This window comes from Haliaeetus leucocephalus, unplaced genomic scaffold (assembly GCF_000737465.1).
Source record: "Haliaeetus leucocephalus isolate CR32 unplaced genomic scaffold, Haliaeetus_leucocephalus-4.0 Scaffold687, whole genome shotgun sequence".
NCBI classification, from domain to species: domain Eukaryota; kingdom Metazoa; phylum Chordata; class Aves; order Accipitriformes; family Accipitridae; genus Haliaeetus; species Haliaeetus leucocephalus.
The window spans coordinates 4,149,354-4,172,117 of record NW_010973123.1 but is presented as its reverse complement, the minus strand read 5'-3'; the positions used below and the strand labels follow the sequence as shown (position 1 = coordinate 4,172,117).

Here is a 22,764-nt window from a genome sequence, read left to right as displayed (position 1 = left end):
CCAGGGTGTTATAGATCCCTGCAGACCCTGTGGTGATTTTATTTCCTTGATATTGTAAGTGAAACCAGCATTCAAGTTAGGTTATCACAGAAACCAACCCTTGACTCTGGCTTTTATGGATGAGCTGGTTTCTGTGAATGTCTGGCTTTGTATGGGACAGGTACTTGATTTGTAATAAGCAGGATAAGAACAAAACTCAGCTTTCTATCCCCTCCTCGGATGAATGTTAATTGTTTCCAAGGGCTTGCAGTGGTGTCAAACAACTTTTTTTTTAAGGATATTTTGCAGATTGTGATAAAATTTAACAATATCATCTGAAGTCATGATAATGTTTTTCAAATTATCTCCCTCCTTTTGTTTCCTTGTTTCATTGGGGTGGAAGAATACTGGGAATTACATAGCTGTGCCTTCACTGACAGAAATACCATCTGTGGCAGACATACTCGTCATTTACTTCAGAGGAGTAACCAGGATGATAATTAGGCCACCAAGGCAGCTATCAAAATGGAGTTAAAAACAATTCTTGTAAACAGTTAAAACTTCCCCATTATCTGAGTGAGAACTAGGGGTGTAACTACGACCACGTGCACACTTTGAAATGGAGTGGCAACTCCAGGGTTTGTCAACTGTTTGCCTGCAATCTCACAGCTGCCAGAAAAACAAGGAAAAAATGAGATTTGTTTTCTTTGCTCCTATGTATAGACTAGATTTGGCTCTTAACGCAGGGAAAAAACATATCTTCAGGGATCTTGATGGACAGAAGAATGTGGTAGCCAGTCCTTTTAAGATGAGAGATTAAAGACCTCCTCTTAGCTCCGTGGAGGAAGGCTTCTGGGGCTCCCAGGAGCTGCTGTGAAGGTGATCTGGGGAGAATTACGAAAGTGGTGAAGCCTGTGAGCTGGCCTCCAGGGCTCAGTTCCTGAGGCCAGAGCAGCACAAAGGGAGGTGCTTGAAGCATAGCTGCTTGCCTGCTTCTCCTCTTCAGCCACGCTTATGAAATTCCCCATATAAAAGACCTGTGAAGAAGCAGTGTGTTTGTAGGTAGGTTTTATCTTCTCCTGCGCGAACAGTATGACTTCCTCTACTTATAGGTAGCACCAGTATCTGCTTTTCAGCTTGTTTAATGCTGTCCGTTATGCCAGTACTTCTCAGCTGTTTATGATTTGTTAAACTTAACAATCAACATGGAAATCTTCCACGCTGCAGATGTCTGCCTTGGTGTGATTTGGTTTTGTTTTTAAAGATTCATTTAATGTGCATTTGATTTTTTTTTTTTTTTGTTATATTGTCCAAACGACTTTTCCTGTGATATTGCAATGCTGACAGTGCAGTAGTCTAAAAAAAAAGTTATAGCAAATGTTCCAGTTATTCAACTTTGAATGAGTAATTCCTCAGCTTTAATAGGTACTGAGAATGGGTTTGAATTTTTTCTTCTGGAAGAACAAGGTAATGTATAAAGATGTTTCTCACATGCTGAACACCAATCCTGTTTCTTTTCTTTTGCAGCTTTTGGATTGGAGCAAGGGATTAAGAATCACCAGCACATTGAAAAGCACAAAGCTGCAAGATGTCAGGCCGAAGTGGGAAGAAGAAAATGTCCAAACTCTCACGCTCAAGCAGGGCGGGCGTTATTTTCCCTGTGGGGAGAATGATGCGCTACTTAAAGAAAGGAACATACAAGTACCGGATAGGTGTTGGAGCACCAGTTTACATGGCAGCCGTCATAGAGTACCTAGCAGGTAAACCAAGAACCTGATCCTGGAAGTGCTGATCATGCACAGAAGCCAGGGATATCCATGGGCTAGGATACAAATGTGTTCAGCACTTTTGGTGCAGGATTTGTTGAAATTTGCTTAAAATGCTAAGGAGGTTAGTTTGCTTCTTGAAGAGGCTAAGGATGGAAATTTTCTCCTTTAGAGGCACCATGCTCGGTCACTAGTTGGAAGGATTATTTTCTGTTGCTTTGCAGAGTAAGGAGTCATGTCTAGATAGTTTCTGTCCAAGAGAAAACCGATATGAAGTAGGCTTTTGATACACCTGGATGTAAATAACAGGAGAAAAAAAAGCAAACCCACCTTGTACATCTATGGTGCTTTTTAAATGAACAAACTCTATTTCGCTGGCTGCATTTCTCCTTGCAGAGCAGTGTCAAAGTGTTATGAAGTATGGAGGCTGTTAATTTGTATTTTAAAAATCCTTTTGGCTTGCCTAAGTGTATGAAGAAACTATTTCAGGCTTTAAATCTTCCCACATACCCTGAGTTTTCTTTTCCCTTCCTTTCTGAAATTGACCCCAAAGGAAGGGGCAAATGTCACATGGTGATACAATATACTGCAATATACTGTGATGTATTATAATATTTCAGACTGTCCTACGATCATATCTGTTTGGTTTCTTTCTTCATTGTGGAAAATAGCACCTTAGCAAATTGTTACAATGCCCAGTGCAGAGAGGATTCTGGTTCAGGTTACTTAGGTGTTACAGATCAAGACTGAGGTGCATTAGAGAATCTGTGAGGAGTCATAAGCCTGGATGGAATTAGTTGAGAGGGTCGTGTTTCAGAAGCATAGTTTATTGCCAAAGTGGCATGGATGGAAGAAGCAGCTTGCGTGGAGCCTAGTTGTCCATATAACAGCATGCCAGTTTTTATGTAAACATTGCTGTCTTTTTTACACATGAAAGCCTGTTCTCGCTACCAAACGGTAAAAGCACTATTTCCTTTCAAAGGTATAGAGAAAATCTGAAATAGTGATAATTTCACTATTAATTTATTAAATTTATGATTATGCGTAATAGCATGTTACAGAAACTTCCACATCTGTACTGATTAATTGCAAGAAGAGAATCGATTTTTTTTTTTTTCCTGAGGCTACTTCTGGAGTTGGAGTGAAAATGTATTGCTTATGTGGAAGAAATGTAAACAAAATGTTTAAGCTTGCATTTATGTTCACCCCCAACTCCTTCAAGAGGTAAGTCCAGAAAAGGAGCTGATTTTAAAATAAAACAAAACACCACTGAAAAGCAGAATCAAAAGCCAAGATGGTGAGCCTTATCTCCCACTCGTTTGATTTTATTTTATTTTTTTACTGTGTAAGAACAAACATGTTTGTATTAAGATCATTTCATCATAGAGAAAGATTGGTTCTCTAAAGTGATTTTGGAGAAGATCTTTCACTTCATTAAGAACATATGTATACTCATATTTGCACAATCCAGTTTCATACACTTAGAGTGAAGTCTTGTAACTGCAGAAATCTCTCTTTCAGTGAAGCTGGTGCAGTTGTGCTGCACCGGGGAAGTCTGTGACTTGTGGAGCTTGTTTAGCTGGCTGCAACATGGAGTGCGACTCAGCAGGGATGCTTCAGAGGCTGCAGGGAGTTAGGGGGAAAGGTGGAGACAGAGGATTCATAGCTCTTGTAGCTCCCTTGCTCTATTACAGTGATTTTCAGCCTTGTTTTTGTTGGTAGGCCCCTGTATGTTTGCTAGTGGAGGTTCAGGCCTCCTCAGGAATGTTGTAAATACGAATTTCTCTATAGCAAGTTGTGTTTGCTTTACTTTATCATCGATTGTGAATTGCTTATAAGTCATCTACAGACTTCTGGATGGCTGGGTATTGCAAGATGAAAACCGTATTATATGGGTTTTGGAAATTGCACTAACTTTTCTAACTGAATAACATGCTGCATAGTGACTCTGCTGACCTTCAGTCTGGGGAGGAATACTTTGCTTCTTTTCCCACTCCACAGGGATCCATAGCATTCAAAGGAGTTTCTAGGATAAACATTTGGAGGAGCTTGTTCTGAGCTGTGGCAATTACTACAAGGTGTAGTAATAAATTGTCAACAGCATATCTGGTATCTGCAGCACTTGGGTAGCGCAGACTGAGTTATGGTCATCTTTCTATAACACACAGCACAGCACTGTTTACCTGTTACTTGAACTAGAACAGTGTGTATCTTGGCTCCACTTCTGGCTAGTAAGTGCAGTTTAATTTAAATCATTAATATGGTACGGGCAGATTATGTGTGGGCCTACATTTTGTTTTAGAAAAAAAGAATGTGTAGTCAGCGGGGCAAGAAAATTGCTAGATGTGTAGGCTGGGGGCCTACACAAATTGTTAAGAGAATGTTATTTTAAGCTGCTTGGTTCAGCAGAGAGGGAACCCCCTCTCACCCCAACCCTTTATATATTGTAACAGAATGGAGTAATGTTTCTGAGCAAACACCTATTGCTTGTGGATAGTGGTCTTTCCAAACCAAACTTTCTGTACTCTATCCAGAGTTTTGTTTGAAAAGTTTACAAAGGTGGATATTTCAATTAAAACATCTAGCAAGGCCTAACCCTGCTGATCTAGTTACTCCTAATACATATGTGTGAATATAGTCCTTGCTTTTGGCAAGCCTTTAGAAACAAAATGTGGTTTTCCAAGGCTGTTGTCGGAGGGCTTATTATATATCAAACTGGTAACATTTCTTAACATTATCTGATACTTCCTCCTAAAAATTCCAGTTCTGTCTCATGGACTTGCAACTATGAAGTGGTGGCTACTCAGAATGAAAGGCTGCATACAGGGGAACTACTTCAGGCTAAATCTGGGAGGGTGGGACTAAGGGAGTCTGGTTCTTAAGCTGTTTCACAGAAGCGAGTTGAACCATGTTTTTTTGTTAAGTTAAAACAATTCATGTGAACTTCTCTAAATGCCTGAGTGCTTCTCTGCGTTTGAGCAGAGAGTTCATGCTTTACAAAAGGGGGAGGGTGGTCTCTGCCATCTCAGAGAAATCTGCTCTGTTTGGCCAAGCTGTAACTTTGAAGAACCACAGGTTGCTCGTGCTCAGAAGACACTTTGATTTTTAACAGCTAAAATCTCTGAAGACTTGGTCCTCACTGAGCATGCTCCAGCCTCTCTCAGCTCCCAGTGCTGCCCAGACTGCCTATGCCTTGTCCCCCTGGAGTGATGGAGCATGTCTCAACCTCTCAGCTCCGATGTGTGACAGGACTGCGCATAGGCCACTCCACGCAGTGGCTGAGCATGCTTCAGCCCATGGCTACAGGTGCTCAGAAGGACTTTCCTCTCATTGCTGTCCCCGGCTGCTCCTGGTCACAGCACTGAGAGCAGGGAGTCTGCTTTCTGTGGTCTCAGCGGTACCAGGCAGCACAGGGGAGGAAGCTCCCTGTTGTGAAGGCAAAAGTCGCACCAAGGTGGGTGGCAAGAGGTCTGGGACTGAGGGCAGGGAGTACATGAATAGGAGTTGAAAGAGAGGCTAATCCTACTTACTCTCTGTGAGGTGGGAAGGGCAGGCTGGAATTAACTGGATAAGCAGACTGGGAGACTGGGAACAGGTTCTACACTGGTCAGAGAAGGAGACTGGGAACGGATCATAACATTCTGGGGAGACGATGGTAATGGGAGAAGGATATTAATGTTAGAGACAGAGCCGGGAACGGATCTGGCTAGTGGGGAGAGCTGAACTGATGACCAGTGGGCAAATAAATGGCAAGGCATGTCCAAAAATCCTGCCAGGAAGTTGAAGAGGAAGTTGGAAAAATAGGGTACAGGCCAAGGATTGGATGGAGGGGGTGCTGATAATGAAGAACCTAGAAAGGAAGATTGAGCCTGAGTGTTAAAAAAGCTGAGAAGAGTAGACGGGAGAGACAGAGACTGTCTAGGAAAGGCAACTGAGATATAAATCTCAAGTGTGGATTGCCAAGGAAAGGAGAATGGGCTATGGAGCTGGGAAAGCAAGTCATGGCTGGAATAGGGGCACGGGGGATGAGGCTGGAAGGGTCAAACAGGACCAGAGTTGTCTGATTGCATTCATCCAGGGCCTAGCATGGACCAGTGATTCTCCTGTGAGTGATCAGCCATGCACATGGTCTGTTAATGGCCTATATTTGTGTTGCCCTGAAGCACTAAGCCTCTTGACTAGCATCATCCAGATGGTGCATATACCTCTTGAGCATTCTTATTCCCAGTTGCCGCATGGTTCAGAGTGCCTTTTGGCTTTGGTATGTGTTCCGTGTTATGAGCCAATAGATCCCCATTTTTTCCCTTTGTATGCAAGATTGCTGCACCCCACTGCCATTATCAAGGCCAAATCTGCGCTTTGGCTTATCAACCCCATTGTTAAAATGCCAGCAATCACCGTAGTGTGTCTCGAGAAGAGGTACTTTTACCTCGACTGATTAGCTAATGTGAAGAAGATCTCATCAGTGTTCTAAGGCTTTTTTTTATAATCTCTCTATGCTGTTTTATATCTTAGGCTTGAATATCATATTGCAAAACTGCAGCTTAATTCCTATCCAGAAGGTTGTGTTTGCTGGAACAGTGTTGGGCTCCACTGGCTTCAGAGTTAAAACTCCCTGAAAAATTGGCCTCGGTTCCATTGGATTTATGGACTTTGCAACAGATGCATGCCAGACTATGCTCTGAGTGTGCATGGGGCTGACTACAGTCATCATCATCTAAATCAAACATCAACTGCATGTGTCCCATAATGCACCTTCCCAAAATGTAGGCAAAGAATACAGATGCCTCTTGCTTAGGAAGCAGAAGACATGAATGGTGTGCTGGTCAGAGGAACTCACAGAAGATGTCAATGGAAAGCCATCTTCAGTAAATTAGGGCAGAACACAACACCAGCAAATACCTCCTCCTTCAAAGGACATCAGGTGGCATACTCCTCTGTCTGTTTCACTCATCTGCCATCAAGAGAAAATCGAGCAGATGCTTTTCCACTTGCAAATGGAGGACCAAGGACTCCATCATCTGATACGTCTTTTCAGAGAAAAGGTATTATTGGGTAGATTTGTACGTGGTAGTGTAACAGCAACTGTCAAAACCTATCCTAAAGGGGAAGTGGAAAACAAGGTAACCTGTCTGAAATCTTTCCAATTCTGCTATCAGTAGTTCTCATATATCTTTCTTATCAGTCCAGCTGAGCACTTCACAAAAGCAGGCTGAGCTCAGCTGAACAAATAGCTTTGGCCTAGCTAGGATGCTTTTAATTTCCAGACACTCCAAATCTGTTGATCCATCTGCTAAAGAAACCTCTTTTTCCTGTATGTCACAGGATGAGAAGATGTAATCCCATTCAGGTCATAGCATGGCTGCTGTTTGTGTTGGCTGGAAGACAGTTATGTTCTTCCTTGGTCCCGAGCGCTTATCAAACAGGAGAAAAGTCTCCTTTAAAAACACTAGGTGTTGTGTAGAGTCAGTGGATAGTTCTGGGCATTACTCTGTTGACCAGCATTCGATATCTATCTGAGGCCAAGGTAAACTGTGGAGGGCATAAATGAGCTAGTTTGCTTGTAGCTATCTACGTTGAAGATGTCTGAATGTGAAGTTATGCTTCCAGTGTGGAGGTATCTTTGTGGATTTTGAATCTTGAGGGAAGCAGGATTATTTCAGATTTCACTTTAATTCTTAATGCCTGCTGCTGAGAGCACATAAAGATAAAACAGCTTACGTCTGAGAATATCAAGATGCCCGATTTCAAGAGAGCTTGTTATAGTATAGCAATTTATTATAGGACCTATATTCTCAGTAGAATTTAGGTAACCTCAGCTGTGAAGATGTTTCCACTTGAAATGTAAAGCAGTTTCTTTAGGGTCCTGTTGTTATCGGCAGAGGATGTGATAACTGAAGCCTACAGATTTGATGTTGCATTTTGCAAGTGCCATTTTACATTCTTAAGACTATGAGTCCCTGCCTCCAGCATTAGAAAAATATGCATATAAACAATCGTTAGAAGGAGGTAAGGCAATTATTCACCTATGCAAATAATTCGCATCCTTTGATAAGTTATATGCGTATTCCACAGTCTGCCATACATCATCTCTTCCTTGGATTCCCTTCCTCCCAATGTCCTGTGGTAGATGGCTGGCATTTGAGTGTTCTGCGTTTTTTGCTCTTAACATTAGGCAGAGGAGATTTGAGTGCACCATCAGGATGCTGCTGGCCAAAGGACCCAGAACCTGGGGGAGTGGGGTGAGCACACAGGTAGCAGGATGTGCCTGTTGTTGGCACATCTGAAAGAACTTCAGTTACCACGCAGGTAAGTATGTGTTGCTTTTTTTTTTTCCTGATGCAATTTTCCTCTGCTATCAGCACACATCTGCAAAACCCACTGGAGAAGTCTGGGTCTCTTTTCTTGCTTTATGCTGGTCTGCAATGGATGGCAATCTGTTCCTACTGTCTTCTGCTGCATTAGCTCCACTGGCAGAGGTCTGGGAGGAGGGTTTGAAACTTCCAGCCCTGCAGCCCTGCAGGGGTGAATATAGCTGAATTATGTGGGATTTCTTTTCAGTCTCCTCCTTTCAAGTCCAAGTCAAATGCTCCAAAGTTGGGAAATGCCAGAGCCGAGGTTGCTGGCCTAACTTTTAATGTAGACCCAGTGTCTGTCTGTGGTGTGATACTATTTCTGATTGTTCCATCGCATACTTTTTCCTTATAGCAGTGGCCTAGTTATTGCAACCATGGTTCTAATATTTCCTAAAATTTAAGTGCTTGTTTTTGCGATTTTGATAATGTTTCTTGAAAATGGTGCATGAATAATTGTGAAAATTTGCAACAGACACTGGCTGTTTCTTAAACAATTCACTGTGAATATGCACATAATTCTAAACAATGGCTTTTACATCTCCAACATTCAGTTAAGTATGCATGCTGTATAGTAGTGAAAACTGGATGACAAGTATGCACTTTTGTTATTCTAAGTGAAATTGAAAGCATGTATTTTTCCCATGAACTAAACCTCTTGTTGAAATCCTTTGGATTTTAGCCAGAGAGCATTAGGTAGATTGCCACTAAATTTTTCATGAAAGTTCTTCTTTTTATAATAGTTATGGTTCTTTATTTAGTTGATAAAAAGGAGTAAGATATCATTAGTAGGACACTGATAGGCTGTAGCTTTCTTACCCCTGTTACTGGTAAATGTAAATACAAAAACAAAAAACAGAAGACAGGGACACTGGATACTTTTAAAATGAAACAAGATGTGAATATGATTTTTATGATTATTTGGAGCAAAACATTCCCTTCTCCTTCCTTCTCAGTGTTTCAATAGAGTTCTTACATGAGAAATAACTTCTGAGTAGGGGCCAAACTGTGTAAGTTAATGAATTATACTGATTGCTATGGTTTAAATAAACCCAGAAAGATGTGTCTGTGTTTCCTCTATAACAATTAGAAAAAAGACCAGTGACTTTAATCACAGTATAAAAGTTACTGCAAATCTACAGAAGCTACTTTTGACGTGACCTGCTGTTCCTGGAGATATAGAAGGAACTTTCTACCAATAGTTCATGCATTGAAGCTCTTACGTTGTCTCTGCTTGCCTATAAGTCAAACCCTTCATATCTTGTTCTGAAATGAAGCTTCTCAGATTTTCAATGTCCTTTAATGCAGAATTGCAGCATTGCCTGGCTAGTTTGTTGGCTTTCAAAGTATTTCTTTAAATGCACCTCAGTCTTCGTCTTACCTGGTCCTGAGAATCCTTTTTGTTTTGTCAGAGCTGTCTGTACTAGGTTTGGGGTTTCATTGCATGCTTTACTGTTTTGTTGTTACAGGGTTACTGCTAAATTTTGGACTGCTGATGTACATTTTTGTAGGGTGTTTCTTGTTTTTTTGAAAGAGAATTCTGACTTGGGACTCGTAAAAGAAGTTATGTGAACCAAGCTTAGCATATTTTCTTCTAGCTATCCTTCAGGGAATTAGGAAGGACAGATTATTTTATGTAAATTTACAAACACATTGAGTGTGGTTTGGTTTCTGCCTTTCTGTAGCAAAGACCATTTAAATCGGGAAACGCCCCTGAAAAGGTAAATGGATGTTAAGAAGGAATGTAAAAAGTGTTTACAGGGTGTATATAAGCTGCATTTTTGTTATTCATTTTTATCTCAATGTGTTTACAGCTGAAATTCTAGAATTAGCAGGAAATGCAGCGCGAGACAACAAGAAAGGGAGAATTGCCCCCAGACACATCCTCCTGGCAGTTGCAAATGATGAGGAACTGAATCAGGTACCTGCTTACATTTCAGTGCAAGAGTTACGTGCTGTGGCATGAATGAAGCTGCTACCATAGAAGGTTAGAAACAGTTTAGTGTGACACATGAATGAGAACACAATTATTAGAGCAGAAGATGACAAGATTGTGCCCACCAGAATAAAAGCAAACAAAAAAGAAGATTCTAAGACATCTCATCTTAAATCCTCTGGATATAAATGTTGCTTCTTTTGTAGCCTGTGAGTCCTGTTGAAGTGGGTAAACTTGATGCTTAATTTTTCCCTCAGGGACATCCAATACTTAAAGAAATAAGTGCCTTATGGAAGACCTTTTCCCAAAAGCTGTAGAAATGTGTGTTTTCTGTTATACTGGCTGCAAGGCCCATCTTGTGTAGGGATCTAGCTCATTCTCTGTTATTGCTGCCTCCAGGAGTGCCTCCCTGACTGTATGCCCAAGTCCTATCAGCAACCAGACTGTGGGTTGCAGTGCTGTGACTCTGAGGATCTCTTGTGGGATCACATCTGCTAAACTTGTTGAGTTGAGAAGAGAGATCATGGCATGAGCTGTGAATTGCAGCATTCAGGGGTGCCAGAAAGGTTCAGTCAGCATCAGAGGATCTCTTCTTGGTTGGCCCCATGTGAAAGATTACTGCACTTAATTTGACCACTTTAAATAATGAAAATGCAGGGCCCATAAAGTCATCTAGCTCTGTTTCCAGTCAAGGTGACTGAAAAGTCAAAACAGAGGCCAGAACAGAGGGAAAAGCATGTTAACACTACCAGCCCATTCCCTGCTCTGTGGTGTTGGTCACTGGCCTGTGAAGTGGGGACTAGATCTAGTGCTGTCTGTTAGGAATTAGCCAGACTTTGTCCTCCACATAATATCACAGCCCATTCCTGTTGTTCGCTACTGCAAAGCAGGTTCTTGGGGCTCATACTTGCTTTCACTGAATGTTTCCCTGCCAAAGGGATCTGCAGCCAGTCCTTCTTTGAGCAGGGCTGTGGTCCAATCATTTTTTTTTAGGTAGCCTGCAGGCGCTTATCATCTCTTACCCTCATTCACTGCTTGTAAGTCACCAAGGACAGGTATGCAGAAAGACCAGCACTGGAAGAGAGAAGAGCGATTGACCAGTACAATGATAGAGTTGTCTGGGGTGTGCTGGCTGACCTCACCATCACCTGTCAGGTTTCTTGTTATTGTGGATTTTCTCCCTAATAGTTTTTTGGGTTGTTTTTTTTTTTTGTCATGATACAGGCATAAGGTTCAATGCTTTAGGAAGTGTGGACTCTACTTGTGTATGTGTAATGTAGTCAGCAAAAATAGCTTGAGTGCAGACTAAGAGAATCTGTAATGTGCTCCTTCATACTGCTTCTGCTTGTAGTTGCTAAAAGGTGTGACTATTGCAAGTGGAGGTGTCCTGCCCAGAATTCAGCCAGAGCTTCTAGCCAAGAAACGGGGTGCCAAAGGCAAATCTGAGACCATCCTTTCCCCTACTCCTGAGAAGAAGGGAAGGAAAGCCATGGTAAACAAAAAGAGTGGGAAGAAGGCAAAGTCTACCAAGGCCCGGACACCCAAAAAGGTAAGCATGAGGCAGATATGGGATTCCAGAGGTGTGGGAGAGGGAGTAGATCAAAGCCAACTAAGACCATGAGGAAGAATAAATTAGCACTTCTGCATTGTTTGTTTGTAACAACTGGAAATAGGAGGTAGGAGTTGATAATAGACACACCAGGATTTTTTTTTCCTCTAAACTTTAGAAATAAAGGCGAACACAGTGTTTTTTTAATGAATTTTTGTAACAAAAACCTTTAAAGCTTTGAGGGAAACTTCAGATTTCCATGTCACCCTTTGCAGTACTTTCTTGATAACTGTAGAATCTCTTTATCTCCACGCTAATTGTGTGGCAGTGAACTCTAGCTTTTAAAATAAAGGAAGCTGTTTTTTAAAGCATTTTCTACTTGAGATATGTCATGCCTTCAGCCTTGTGCAGTTACTGGGTTGCTGTTAAAAGACTTTTTCACTGTCCAGAGAACATGTCCTGACATGGTACATAAATGTTAGTTTGACAAGCTCTTTGTTTCATGTGGTCTTAGGTGTGCTGTTAATGGTTTTTAAGAGTTGCAAGAAGAATAAATGAATCAGAACTTGACCGATGCACCTTCTCTTATGGTTGCCCATCCTCTATCACCATCCTAAACGATTTAATTTGGTAAAGCAATAACCCAGATCAGTGCTCTTGGTTTGTCATTCCAGAGCATGCATCTTAAAATGCTGCTAAATTTTTGATTGGTTAGGATTAAACGATATTAAGCTTTGACCTAAGCTTTTTAAACTTGTGTTAAGCACACCTTTCTGGATGCCTCTAAGTTTAATACATTTCCATAGCTGAGAATACACAGAAACAACTTTTAAAAAGAAAACAGCTGCATAATAAGATGCTTAATAGGATGCCTCTGTGTATTGATCTCAGCTACCACCTTACTTTGAATTGTGCACGTGCAGAGTTTGGGACTTGTTAGGAAGAGTTAGCTTCTTGACATACCTTAAATCAAATATTGAGAGATGTGAATATGTGCTCCTGCAGCTCTGGTAGGAACAGGTTTCCTGCTCCTGGAGCTAGGTTGCATAAAGGAGTGTCCCCCACAAAGGGGATTTTGCCTTCAAGCTTCAGCTATTAGTTATTTCATTTTGTCATTCTGACTGCTTGTATGGAGGTGTGATGACTTGCTCCTGTCGATATGGATTCAGATGTATGATTTATTAGCTGAGACTTTCGATTTTTTTCAGATTATAAAGATGTTTCCTTCAGATTGGAGCATTTGACTGGGTTACTAAGTAACTAAGTTTGATTTAGTATGAGCTCTGCTCTGTCAGCAGCAAAAATAAACTAGCATACACTCACACATAAATACAACCTTAATTGTTAGTAAAACTGCAGATGGATGTGGGCGCCCTGACTCTTAATGTGACTACGAACGTATGTAATGCCTCAGATGAACCTCTGATGTTTTAGCATTATATAAACAGTGAAGACCTCTGTTGTTACATAATCTTTGGGGATTAAAAGGCTATGAGTAATATATTGATCTGAGAAATGAGATTTGTAGTAACTGATTAAATCCATCCATTACTGAATAATGGTAAATGCTGATTATTTTTTTCCTTTGAGAGTTATTGCTTTTTTCTCCCCCAAATAGAACAAACAAAAGGACAATGAAAAAGAAGGGGCTTCAAATTCAACATCTGAAGATGGACCTGGGGATGGTTTCACTATCTTGTCCTCCAAGAGCCTTGTGCCAGGACAAAAGGTAATACAAAGTTAGAACAGATTGGGATCACAGCAATGAAGCCTAGCATAAGTGGAATGATGCTTTTGATCTAACACCAGTACAAAATCTTCTCTACATTCTCCCTTAGTGGTCCCAAATTTAAGGCCAAAACTCACTCAAGTCATGGATGGAGTAGAGGGTCTCAACAAATATGTCTGCAGATAAAAGATTTCCAAGAATAATGTTGGCCAGTCTCTCTTCTGTAGAGAGTGCCATACTGATTCATTTCTTGGCCTAAGCTGTATTAGTTTTGTTCAGTTTGGACTTGGCTGTGTTGTGCCTGGCATACTGCCAAACCAGGTTTAACCTTCTAGACTATTTATTATTTATAAAAGAGTATTTCTGGGCCAGGTCCCAGGATCACCCAGCAACTTCCATGTGTTGGTTTGTGCCAGAAGCCTGGGTGCTCTGTCTGAAAGTGGGCTGTGTGACGCCGCTCTCTCACTGTTCAAATTGAGGACCTCACCAGAGCTGCAGGGCATGCCTACTTCTCCATCTCAGCACAGACTGTGACACCTTGCCTGGCCAGAATTACAAAATTGTCCCACCAAAATACCCACGTGTCCTTGGTGTCCAGCCAACTGTTGGTCCTGTACTTTTTTTTTTTTTTTTCCTGTACTCACCAAGAGGGAGAGTTTTTTGCCTGCCTTAATTTTTGGACCCTTTGAGTGAAGCTAGAGTTTTTCTTACAGATTTAACTATGGAGATACAGCAAAGATTTTATTATTATTATTATTTCAAATAGTAAGGTCATCTGGAAAAAGCGTTCTTCCTGAAATTGCTTCTGTAAGCCCCCTGTACTGATGGTGTACCCTGTTTTATGAAGCAGCACTTAAGAGTTCAGCCTGTCTGATCCTATCTCTTGCTAAAACAGTGGTCTAGAATGTGCCAGACACATAATAGATCCAAAAGATTGCTAAAAGCTGTAATCTGGCTGGGTAGGTGCAACTTTGATCTCCTTTATTAGACTTCAGTCCTGTCCTAAGTTCCTCCAGAATCTGTGCAGCTTCTCACTTTCTTCTCTAAAATGGGCAGTGCTTATTGTTCTGGTTAGGACTTAAGTACCACAGTGTATCTTGGAAGGAATGAAGTGTGCTGGGCACATGTTCAGCAACTGTAAAGTCTTTTTAATGATTTTTAGGGTTTCTGTCCTGTGTTGTTGCTCAAAGTGATGAGGCTGTGAAATCTGGGGAGCAGCCTTTTCTGAGCACCTTGAGACATCAAGTTTTGGCCAGTTCCTATATCCAGATGCATGGGTGGGTAAAGCATTCCATATTTTATTTATGCCAGGAACTGAAAGGGTAATTAATTAGTGGGATGGTGAAGCCTTTATAGATCAGGATAGTGTCCAGCCCTTCTTCTCAGCCCTTACAGTAGTTTACTGGGGGCAAGTGTTTCTACAGAAAAGCCTTCTAATTTTAGTGTTTTTCTCTTTAAACAAAAGCATTTCCAAAGTTAGCCTTTTCTCTTCAAAGTGTGGTGCTAGAACATGAATTTTCTAGCAGTAACTTCCTTTGGAGCAAGCTCCCAAGCTGTGGGCATATCACAAAATGATCTGAGTGGTTTGCAGATTAATTAAAGGCTAAAAATCAGAATCACACATATTGAACACAGTGAGACTACTAATCTCTGAAAGACTGAATCCAGCCTTCTTTCATTTTAGTTTTTTGGTATGAAAATGATTTTGCACTTGGATTACTATTTTATTTTTTTTCTACTCCCTCATTATTATTTTACAGCTTTCTCTGACACAGAGTGACATCAGCCATATTGGCTCCATGAAAGTAGAAGGCATCGTTCACCCTACAACTGCTGAAATAGACCTCAAGGAGGAAATAGGTGAGGCTCTGCTACAGGCAATAAAAACAGATCTAGAGTTGGAACAGTAGCTGGTCTACTAGCTGCCTGCTGAGATCCCATCATGTTTCATCTGAATCTTCCCCAGGCCATAAAATATCACTTACAACACTTCTGAAAATCAGGCTGGATCTGACTAGGTATAACAGGCTAATCACTAATTTATCTTTTTTTTAATGATGCCTTACGACAGTCAAAACACAGATAATTTGTTGAAGCACATGAGCAGCAAAGGTGTAAATAATCATTATTGCAGTCTTTACTGAATTATTTTTGCATTTGCCTCTAAAAATTCCGTGACAAAAATTATATATTAATAAGTTTTCTAATTATGCTTTTTATTGTAGGATTTTACATACTTTAGAAATACTCATGTTCAAAGCCTTATACTGCTCATGTGAAATAAGGAAATATTATTACAAATAATGTAATAATGTGTACAAATATGGAAATTTAAGCAAGGGGGAGGTAAAAAAGATATGCAGTTAGTCACATAGAGAGGCAACAGAATCTAGTAGCGGGCTTTTGGATCATTGTTTTATACAGTCAGTCATCGAGACCTTCACTGGCATCCCAGCTGTGTTTATTTAAGAAAGTAGTAGGGTTTGTATGTTGAGTTGATTTTGGAGGCTGAAAATCTGAGTTCTGAAAATCTCACTCTTCACTATTTTAGCCATAAGTCAGAGTAAGACAGCATTCTTACAGGTAATTCTCTTAAAGTAATTTCCAGTAATAACATGCAGGGGTTTTCAAAACCAATAAAAAGTAAACTTTATCTGTGGCTAGATACAGTGGTAAACATAAACATCAGTTGCCTCTGATAGAGGGAAACAGGATAATATGTGTACAATGTTCTTCTTTTAAATAATGTAGAGTTGTTTTTTCATACTGATACTTTGAAACCAAGGCCTTTTGCTCTGTGTCCTTGCAGGCAAGGCATTGGAAAAGGCTGGAGGGAAAGAGTTTTTAGAAACGGTGAAAGAGCTTCGCAAATCTCAAGGACCTTTGGAAGTTGCTGAAGGTAAAAAGGATACTACGCTCTCTTTTGGAAACAGCTCATTTCATATGTTCTTTTCTCTGGACATTCTGATCTGTTCTTGATTATATACGTGCCTTTGCTTATGTGATGTAAATGTTTCCGTTTCTTCTTCAAAGCTGTTGCTGATATGGATAGCCTGCTTAGATGAAAAGAAAGGAAGAATAGGATACCTGTGTGCTGTGCACATTCTGTCTTTGGGCTTCTGGGTGCCACCATAAGTTACAGCAGGCTGATTAATTTATCTTGGGCAACTCCTGCCTGTGGGAGTCCAAAAATTAAGGAAAACTTGTGCTGTCACCTCTGTGCCATCTTTCCTGTCCTGTTTGTACTGCATTCCTTAGTGAGAATCAAACAACTCTCAGTCTAACATATGAGGTATAAGAACAGTGGTAGTTTTTAAATTATTCTGCTTTATGCATATTTGATGAACAGTATAATCCAAACAATTACCTTACTTTGAACACAAATAAAGATGTGATACAATCTTTAGAACTGGCATGCTTTTTGGGAAAGCAATTACTGCTCTTCTCCCAGGCACTACAGCTACATTATAGAAATACAAATTACAGAAGAGCTCCCTTCAAATATTTAATACATCTGTAGCAGTGAATAGTTTGGGATTTGAGATTATGCCTTCCTTTGTGGACAAATTAAACCAATTTATAGGGGTTGAAGGTGGCTGGAGGGAGGATTGAGCAAAGTTACAATGTATCTTCTAGTGCTTTATTTGGCTTAGTATCTCAATAGTCAAGAAACTAAATGCTTTAAATAGTCTAGTTTTGGAAATTTCCTAAATGAATAGCCTAGTTTTATAATCTCAAATGACAGGGAAATTTTTGTACAAGGTATTTTGCTTCACTTTCACATTGAATCAAAAATATATGCCATAACATCAAAGTAAACTACTTTTCTTTGTCAACATTATTACCTAACTAGAAAATAGACTCCTTTTAAGCTATTAAGGCAGTCACAGGAAAGAAGATAATCTTAGTTTAATAGACAGGAAAATGTATACTCTTGAGCATTGTGTTGTGTTGCTGTATTTGAAATTGCCCCTTCTGGTTTTGAAGCAAGTGATAATAAATTGTTGTTAATCACTGGAGGTCTGCTGCAAACACTTGAGCTCCAGCCTAAAGGGCTTGAATTCAAGCGCTGCGCACAGGATACCTGTGTTGTTTTCAGTCAATTTGTTCCCTATGGTTAACGGCTTGACGATTCTCTCTGATTGAAATTTAAGTAGCACAGTGAAGCATTAGACAGAATTCCTCTGTGCCTGCAACAGACTTCCTCTGCAATCATGGACAAGTGAAGAAATCCAAGTTTTTCATCCTTGGGCTTTAATTGCACAGCTAATTTCAGGCTGTTTAACCTGAAATTCCAGAGACTCAGATTTCCAGAAGTGCTAATGGTCGCAATTGCAGCAAAAGCAAACTGTTGCCATGCTGTGGACTCTGCAGGTCCTGGAGAAATATTAGGCTTACTGAAAAATTAATCTGAGATTTCTAATTGGACATAACTGGTGGAGACTTTCAACAAACATCTTTGATTTTCATGTCATTATCTGAAATTACCCAGCTGTGAAGTGCGTCTAAATATCTGTGCAAAGCATTCAGATAAGGCTGTGACAGCACTGCAGAAATGTCTACTGGGGGATTAGTGATACTGTGTTCAGTGCAAGGTTTTGATACTTTGCATAAAATAAATCCAGAGGCCATGCTGAATGAGAAAGCTAAAAAATATTATTGAATAATTGTGTTAACCAAATAAACCCTGGGTTCTTTGGTCTCTGAAGAAATAATAATTGATTACAAAAGTAATGACGAGACAGATTATGATTGCAAGTGAGCCATTGTGGCATATTTTAATTCCTAATGTATTTCTTTGGAGAGGTAATGTAATTAAGAAAGTACGTTGGATTGAGAGGTCATTGTGGGGTGGTTTCTATTCAAAACTAAATGTTATATTTTCATTTGTGTTAGCTGCACTTACTCAGTCTAGCGGCCTAGCAGCAAAGTTTGTCATCCACTGTCACATCCCACAGTGGGGCTCAGACAAGTGTGAAGAGCAGCTTGAAGAGACTGTAAAGAACTGCTTAACAGCCGCAGAAGACAAGAAGTTGAAATCTGTGGCTTTCCCCCCATTTCCCAGTGGCAGGTATGACTCTTTCTGCATAAGAGGATTCTGTATCGGGTAGCAGCAGTATAATTAGCTGTCAGAGATGTGCTGCTGTGATAGACAAGTACCCTCTGGTCTGTGGCACAAAAGGGGCTGACCCTGCCTCCAGACAGGGCTGTAGCAGGTGCCTTCTGACACTGTGCTTCTCCAGATTAAAGGACCTTGAAGTGCAGTGTTTGCTTGGAACAACCAGTAAGCCTTTATAGAGAGAAATTAGCTAACCCACAGGAGAGCTGAGTGGACTTACTGTGTTTTCTGTTGCTAGGCAGTAATTTTCATTCTTCTACTATGGGCCTACACCACCTCAGTTTTTATGTCCCTTTATTTTTGCTGTGGTGAATCTTATTAAAACTACATTTGTACTAATAAGATTATACCAGCATAATACTGAAGAGAAGTAACAGTGATGCACCCTGAGCTAGGTAAGTGGGGGGTGTTCACTTAAGTCATCCCAAGAAATATATATTAAAAAGACTAGTCACACAATGTTTTCTTTCAAAAGAAAATCACTGTTTCTCAAATACAGTTCTGCTTTAAAAAGGGAACTATGAAACCAACTATGAAACTATACATTTCTTTCTCAATAACTGGCAAATAAAATGTGCTTGACTAAGAAATCCGAAGTATTTATCTTTTTCTTTTTTTCTTTTTTTGTGTTTTTTTTAAACGGACAGTTCATTAGTCTTGCTTGGTCTCTGATCACAAGAAACCTTACACAAACCCTGCTAACTGCAGAAGTTGTTCTTTCATGCTGGAGTTCGCACACTTATGTTTAATTTGAAATGTAACTACTGATTTTGTTAGTAAAGCCCAGAGAGTAGAGTACATAGTACAGTCCAGTTGTGTTGGCCCAGTAGTGAATAAAATGAAAGTAAAACTGCATTTTGATCAGTGAAATCACCACACATCACTGAATACACAGGAGGTGAAAATGCCGTTTTTGCACAGACACTTTAATATTTTGATGGATCAGGGCAACAGAATAAATAGAGGGGCAGTGCAGTTTTTAATGATTTATACACAGATCTTTCTGTTTATAGTGTTCAGTCAAAGCAAAATGTGATAAATTATTTTACCACTCTTTAATAATAAAATTCAGCTTTCAAAAATTAACTGTAGCTTTTAATACCAATAGAAATAGTCTCTGTAGACCTCATGTCTCCTATGAGTGTTACCTAAGAATAATCCAGTCTTGGAGCACATTAGTCGTAGTGCAGATTCTTCTGCTGCTTAGTTCCATTTCACTCTCTGTTGCTCTTACAATTACTCCTGCTAACAGAAAATAGAGTAAGTCTTACCAGGTGCTGCTGGTTTACACTTTATTTGTCAAAGGACCTCAAAGTTATATGAAAAAAGGCAGTGTTTTTCAAATAAGACTTAATGGTTTTGCTATCATTTTATTTCACCTACACGTCTGCTCAAGAAATGCTAGTTTTGTTGAGTAGATCAGGAATTATGCTGTATCGGTTCTGTGAATTTTCATCTTTCCTCTGTCCCATCTTAGGGACTGTTTACAGTAACTGATGTAATGTAGCAATAGATGGGATATCTCAATTGTGCCAGGGTTTTTCACCTGTATGATCTTGTCATTAAAAAGTTGAGAAATGCAGTTTAGATGAAATTACTTGTGCTGTGAAGCAGATATAAATTAACTGAAAAACAGTTTCAAAAGTCCTTGTCAATAGCTTGCTGCCAGAAAGGCGTATTAGCTGGGTTGCTGCAGATGCTGTCCAGGGACTAAAAATAGGAAAATCTGTTTGCTAGTAATCATTTAGATTACAATGAATATGGATACAGCAGTTGTTGATGACTAGTTTCCAAGCTCCTTTTTGGATGGTTTTTAATACAAATATGATAAGTAGTCTGAAATCACTAACATGAAGTAGAGTAAGGAGAAGTGAGTAGTACTACACTTAGAAAGGGAATTATAAACAAATGCACGTGACAGTGCTATCAGTGGGCGGGGGGAAGAAAAACCACTGCAAAGGCAGCAGATGCTATTAAAAGAAATATGTATGTAATTTTTCAAGTGTAAGGATTGTTAGGCACTGAGATGGCTTATCTGTGTATTCTGATGTTGCCCCATCACTGAAGGTCTCTTAAGTATAGGTTAGACAAACTTTTCTCAGAAGCAGAAAAGTTATATGCAATCCTGCCTCAGAGGAAGGACATGGGCTAGGCTGTGCTGGCCAATTTTTTTGGCATGGATCTAACTTCCTCTGGAGCATTATGACGCAGCAGAATATAAGTAGGAGGCATTAAACTCAAGAGCAGCCAGCAGAGTTATGCCCAAAGACCCACCGGAAATCTCAGCTGGGTATTAACTCGCCTTCAGACAATTCAGTATGTCCCAGTAAAGTCTCCTCAAAGGTGCGTGGCTTGCTACATGCTCATGTAGCAAGCACTGCATTGACACTCTTCAGTGTTGTGCAAAATCAGCAGAACTATTATTACAAGCATTGTCAGGCAGCGGAGAAACTCCAGCAGAGAATGCAGGAGAGTGTCCTTCCCTCCAGATGTCAGTGGCAGACGCACACATGTATTGCTTCAGGAAGGGATGCTTTCTAGGTCAAGAAATCTGTTTAGTGTTAGACAAGTAGAACAATGTGGAGACCTTCCTAAGCATGAGCATACTGCAAGGCAGAATATTTTGTTAGATAGGCATCAAGTTCAAACTGTAGAACAGTTCTTGAAATTATGTCCAGTATTGTAGCAGTCGTATTTTTATATAAACAGAGATGCAAAGCAGCTGACCTTCATGATAACTGTGTTCTTTGCCATGTGCTCTCAGCCAGTTACCTTGTAGCATGGAGATGAGGGTGAAGGAACTGTGTTGCAGCTGAATGGTTTTGTGACTTGGAAAAGGAGGATGAGAATGATTAAGATGGAAAAAATGCTGCTGCCAAGAAACTTGAATCTCAAGGATGTGGGCCAGGTGCCCCAAGAGATGTCAACACAGTCGAAAAGTCCACTTACTCTAAAGACTGGTAGCTTTTAGCTTCTCAGATTGTAGGTTAGAGTATATTACCATCAAAATGAATGAATGAATGAGTCTTGGCCTTAATTTGGCTTGGGGCTGTAATTCCAGTTATTTTCACTGAAGTCTCATCAAAGTATTTTTAATGACAGAGTGAGGAAGTCAGTTAAGTAGTTGAGGGGGGTTGTTTTTTTTTTTCACTTTTCAACTAAAAAAATAATTATCCCTTGAACTTTTTAGCCTGCCCAGCATGGCATGGAAAAGTTTAATTCAAAGGGAGAATGTTAAAAAACTTTGTGTGGTTATAAAAAGTAGAAGCAAATGAAAACAGTAACTATGCCAGCAAGGAAACTAATACAGCAGCAGATGAATGTTGCTGTCAAAACCTTGGGGTTTGCTTCTGGGATTTACACATTGCAAAACTGCAACTGGCACTGTCTTAACAACAGCCTGTTGTTATTACAGCTATGGCTTGTTCCTTTCAGTGTCACGTGTGCATAATGCTTGCGCAGGTGGCTGACACTCACTTGTTCTGTTTTCTTCCCCTACCGCATAGAAACTGCTTCCCAAAACAGACGGCAGCCCAGGTGACTCTAAGAGCTATTTCCACCCATTTTGACGGCACCAGCTCTTCCTCCTTGAAGAACATTTACTTTCTGCTCTTCGACAGTGAAAGTATTGGCATCTATGTGCAAGAAATGGCCAAGCTAGACACTAAGTAGCAATGGCAGCCAAATGAAACTTTATTTTTCAACAAACTTGAGTAGCATTAAAAGCATTAGAGGTGGGTTTTATTTTTTCAATGTGATGAGGAGGGGGAGTGGTAGTAGTGTGATGTGTTGTGACTTGATGAAGAGCTGTGACTAGAGATGAGAGGGGTTTAGTCCGATTTCTTCATGCTGTCAGCATCCTCTAGCCATTTATATCACCTTAAGCAATTGAGTTACCATCTCTTTTCAGGAATTTGTTTAGTGTCCCTTGTTACTTTAGTTTAGGAGTTTTTAAACAGTAACCTCATTTTAGATTTGTAGTGATGAATTTTTCACACACACACACACACACACACACACACTTTAAAGAAAGCTCTTAAAAATGTTCTGCTTCCTTTTGCTCTCCCTTGAGGGTAGATGGTAAACTTCTGCCTCTAGCCCACAGAGAGGGGAAAAGGATTTTATAAGTAAGTGATGCATGAGGAGCTTCTGTTTTGCTTTTAACTCACAATAATCTCTGTAATTACTGAGAATATTTCATGGTGATTTTGTTTGTTTTATAAGAAAAAAGAAAAAGATGTGTCAAGTGTGGTTATTGTTATAAACCCTACTTTTGCTATGGGAATTTCTCACCTTAAAAAAACCAACCAACCAAAAAACCCAGCAGCATCTG

At 40.1% G+C, this 22,764-nt stretch overlaps 1 protein-coding gene across 1 annotated transcript; it reads left to right on the top strand.

The window, feature by feature from the left end:
- Positions 1–1,514: 1,514 nt before the first annotated feature.
- LOC104839578 (core histone macro-H2A.2) lies at positions 1,515–22,667 on the top strand. The gene is made up of 8 exons (XM_010579942.1): positions 1,515–1,739; positions 9,913–10,019; positions 11,386–11,583; positions 13,202–13,312; positions 15,073–15,172; positions 16,122–16,211; positions 18,209–18,383; positions 21,938–22,667. Exons 1-8 carry the CDS (start codon positions 1,568–1,570, stop codon positions 22,101–22,103), a joined length of 1,119 nt encoding a protein of 372 aa, XP_010578244.1. The 5' UTR covers positions 1,515–1,567; the 3' UTR covers positions 22,104–22,667.
- The last annotated feature ends 97 nt before the right edge of the window (positions 22,668–22,764 follow it).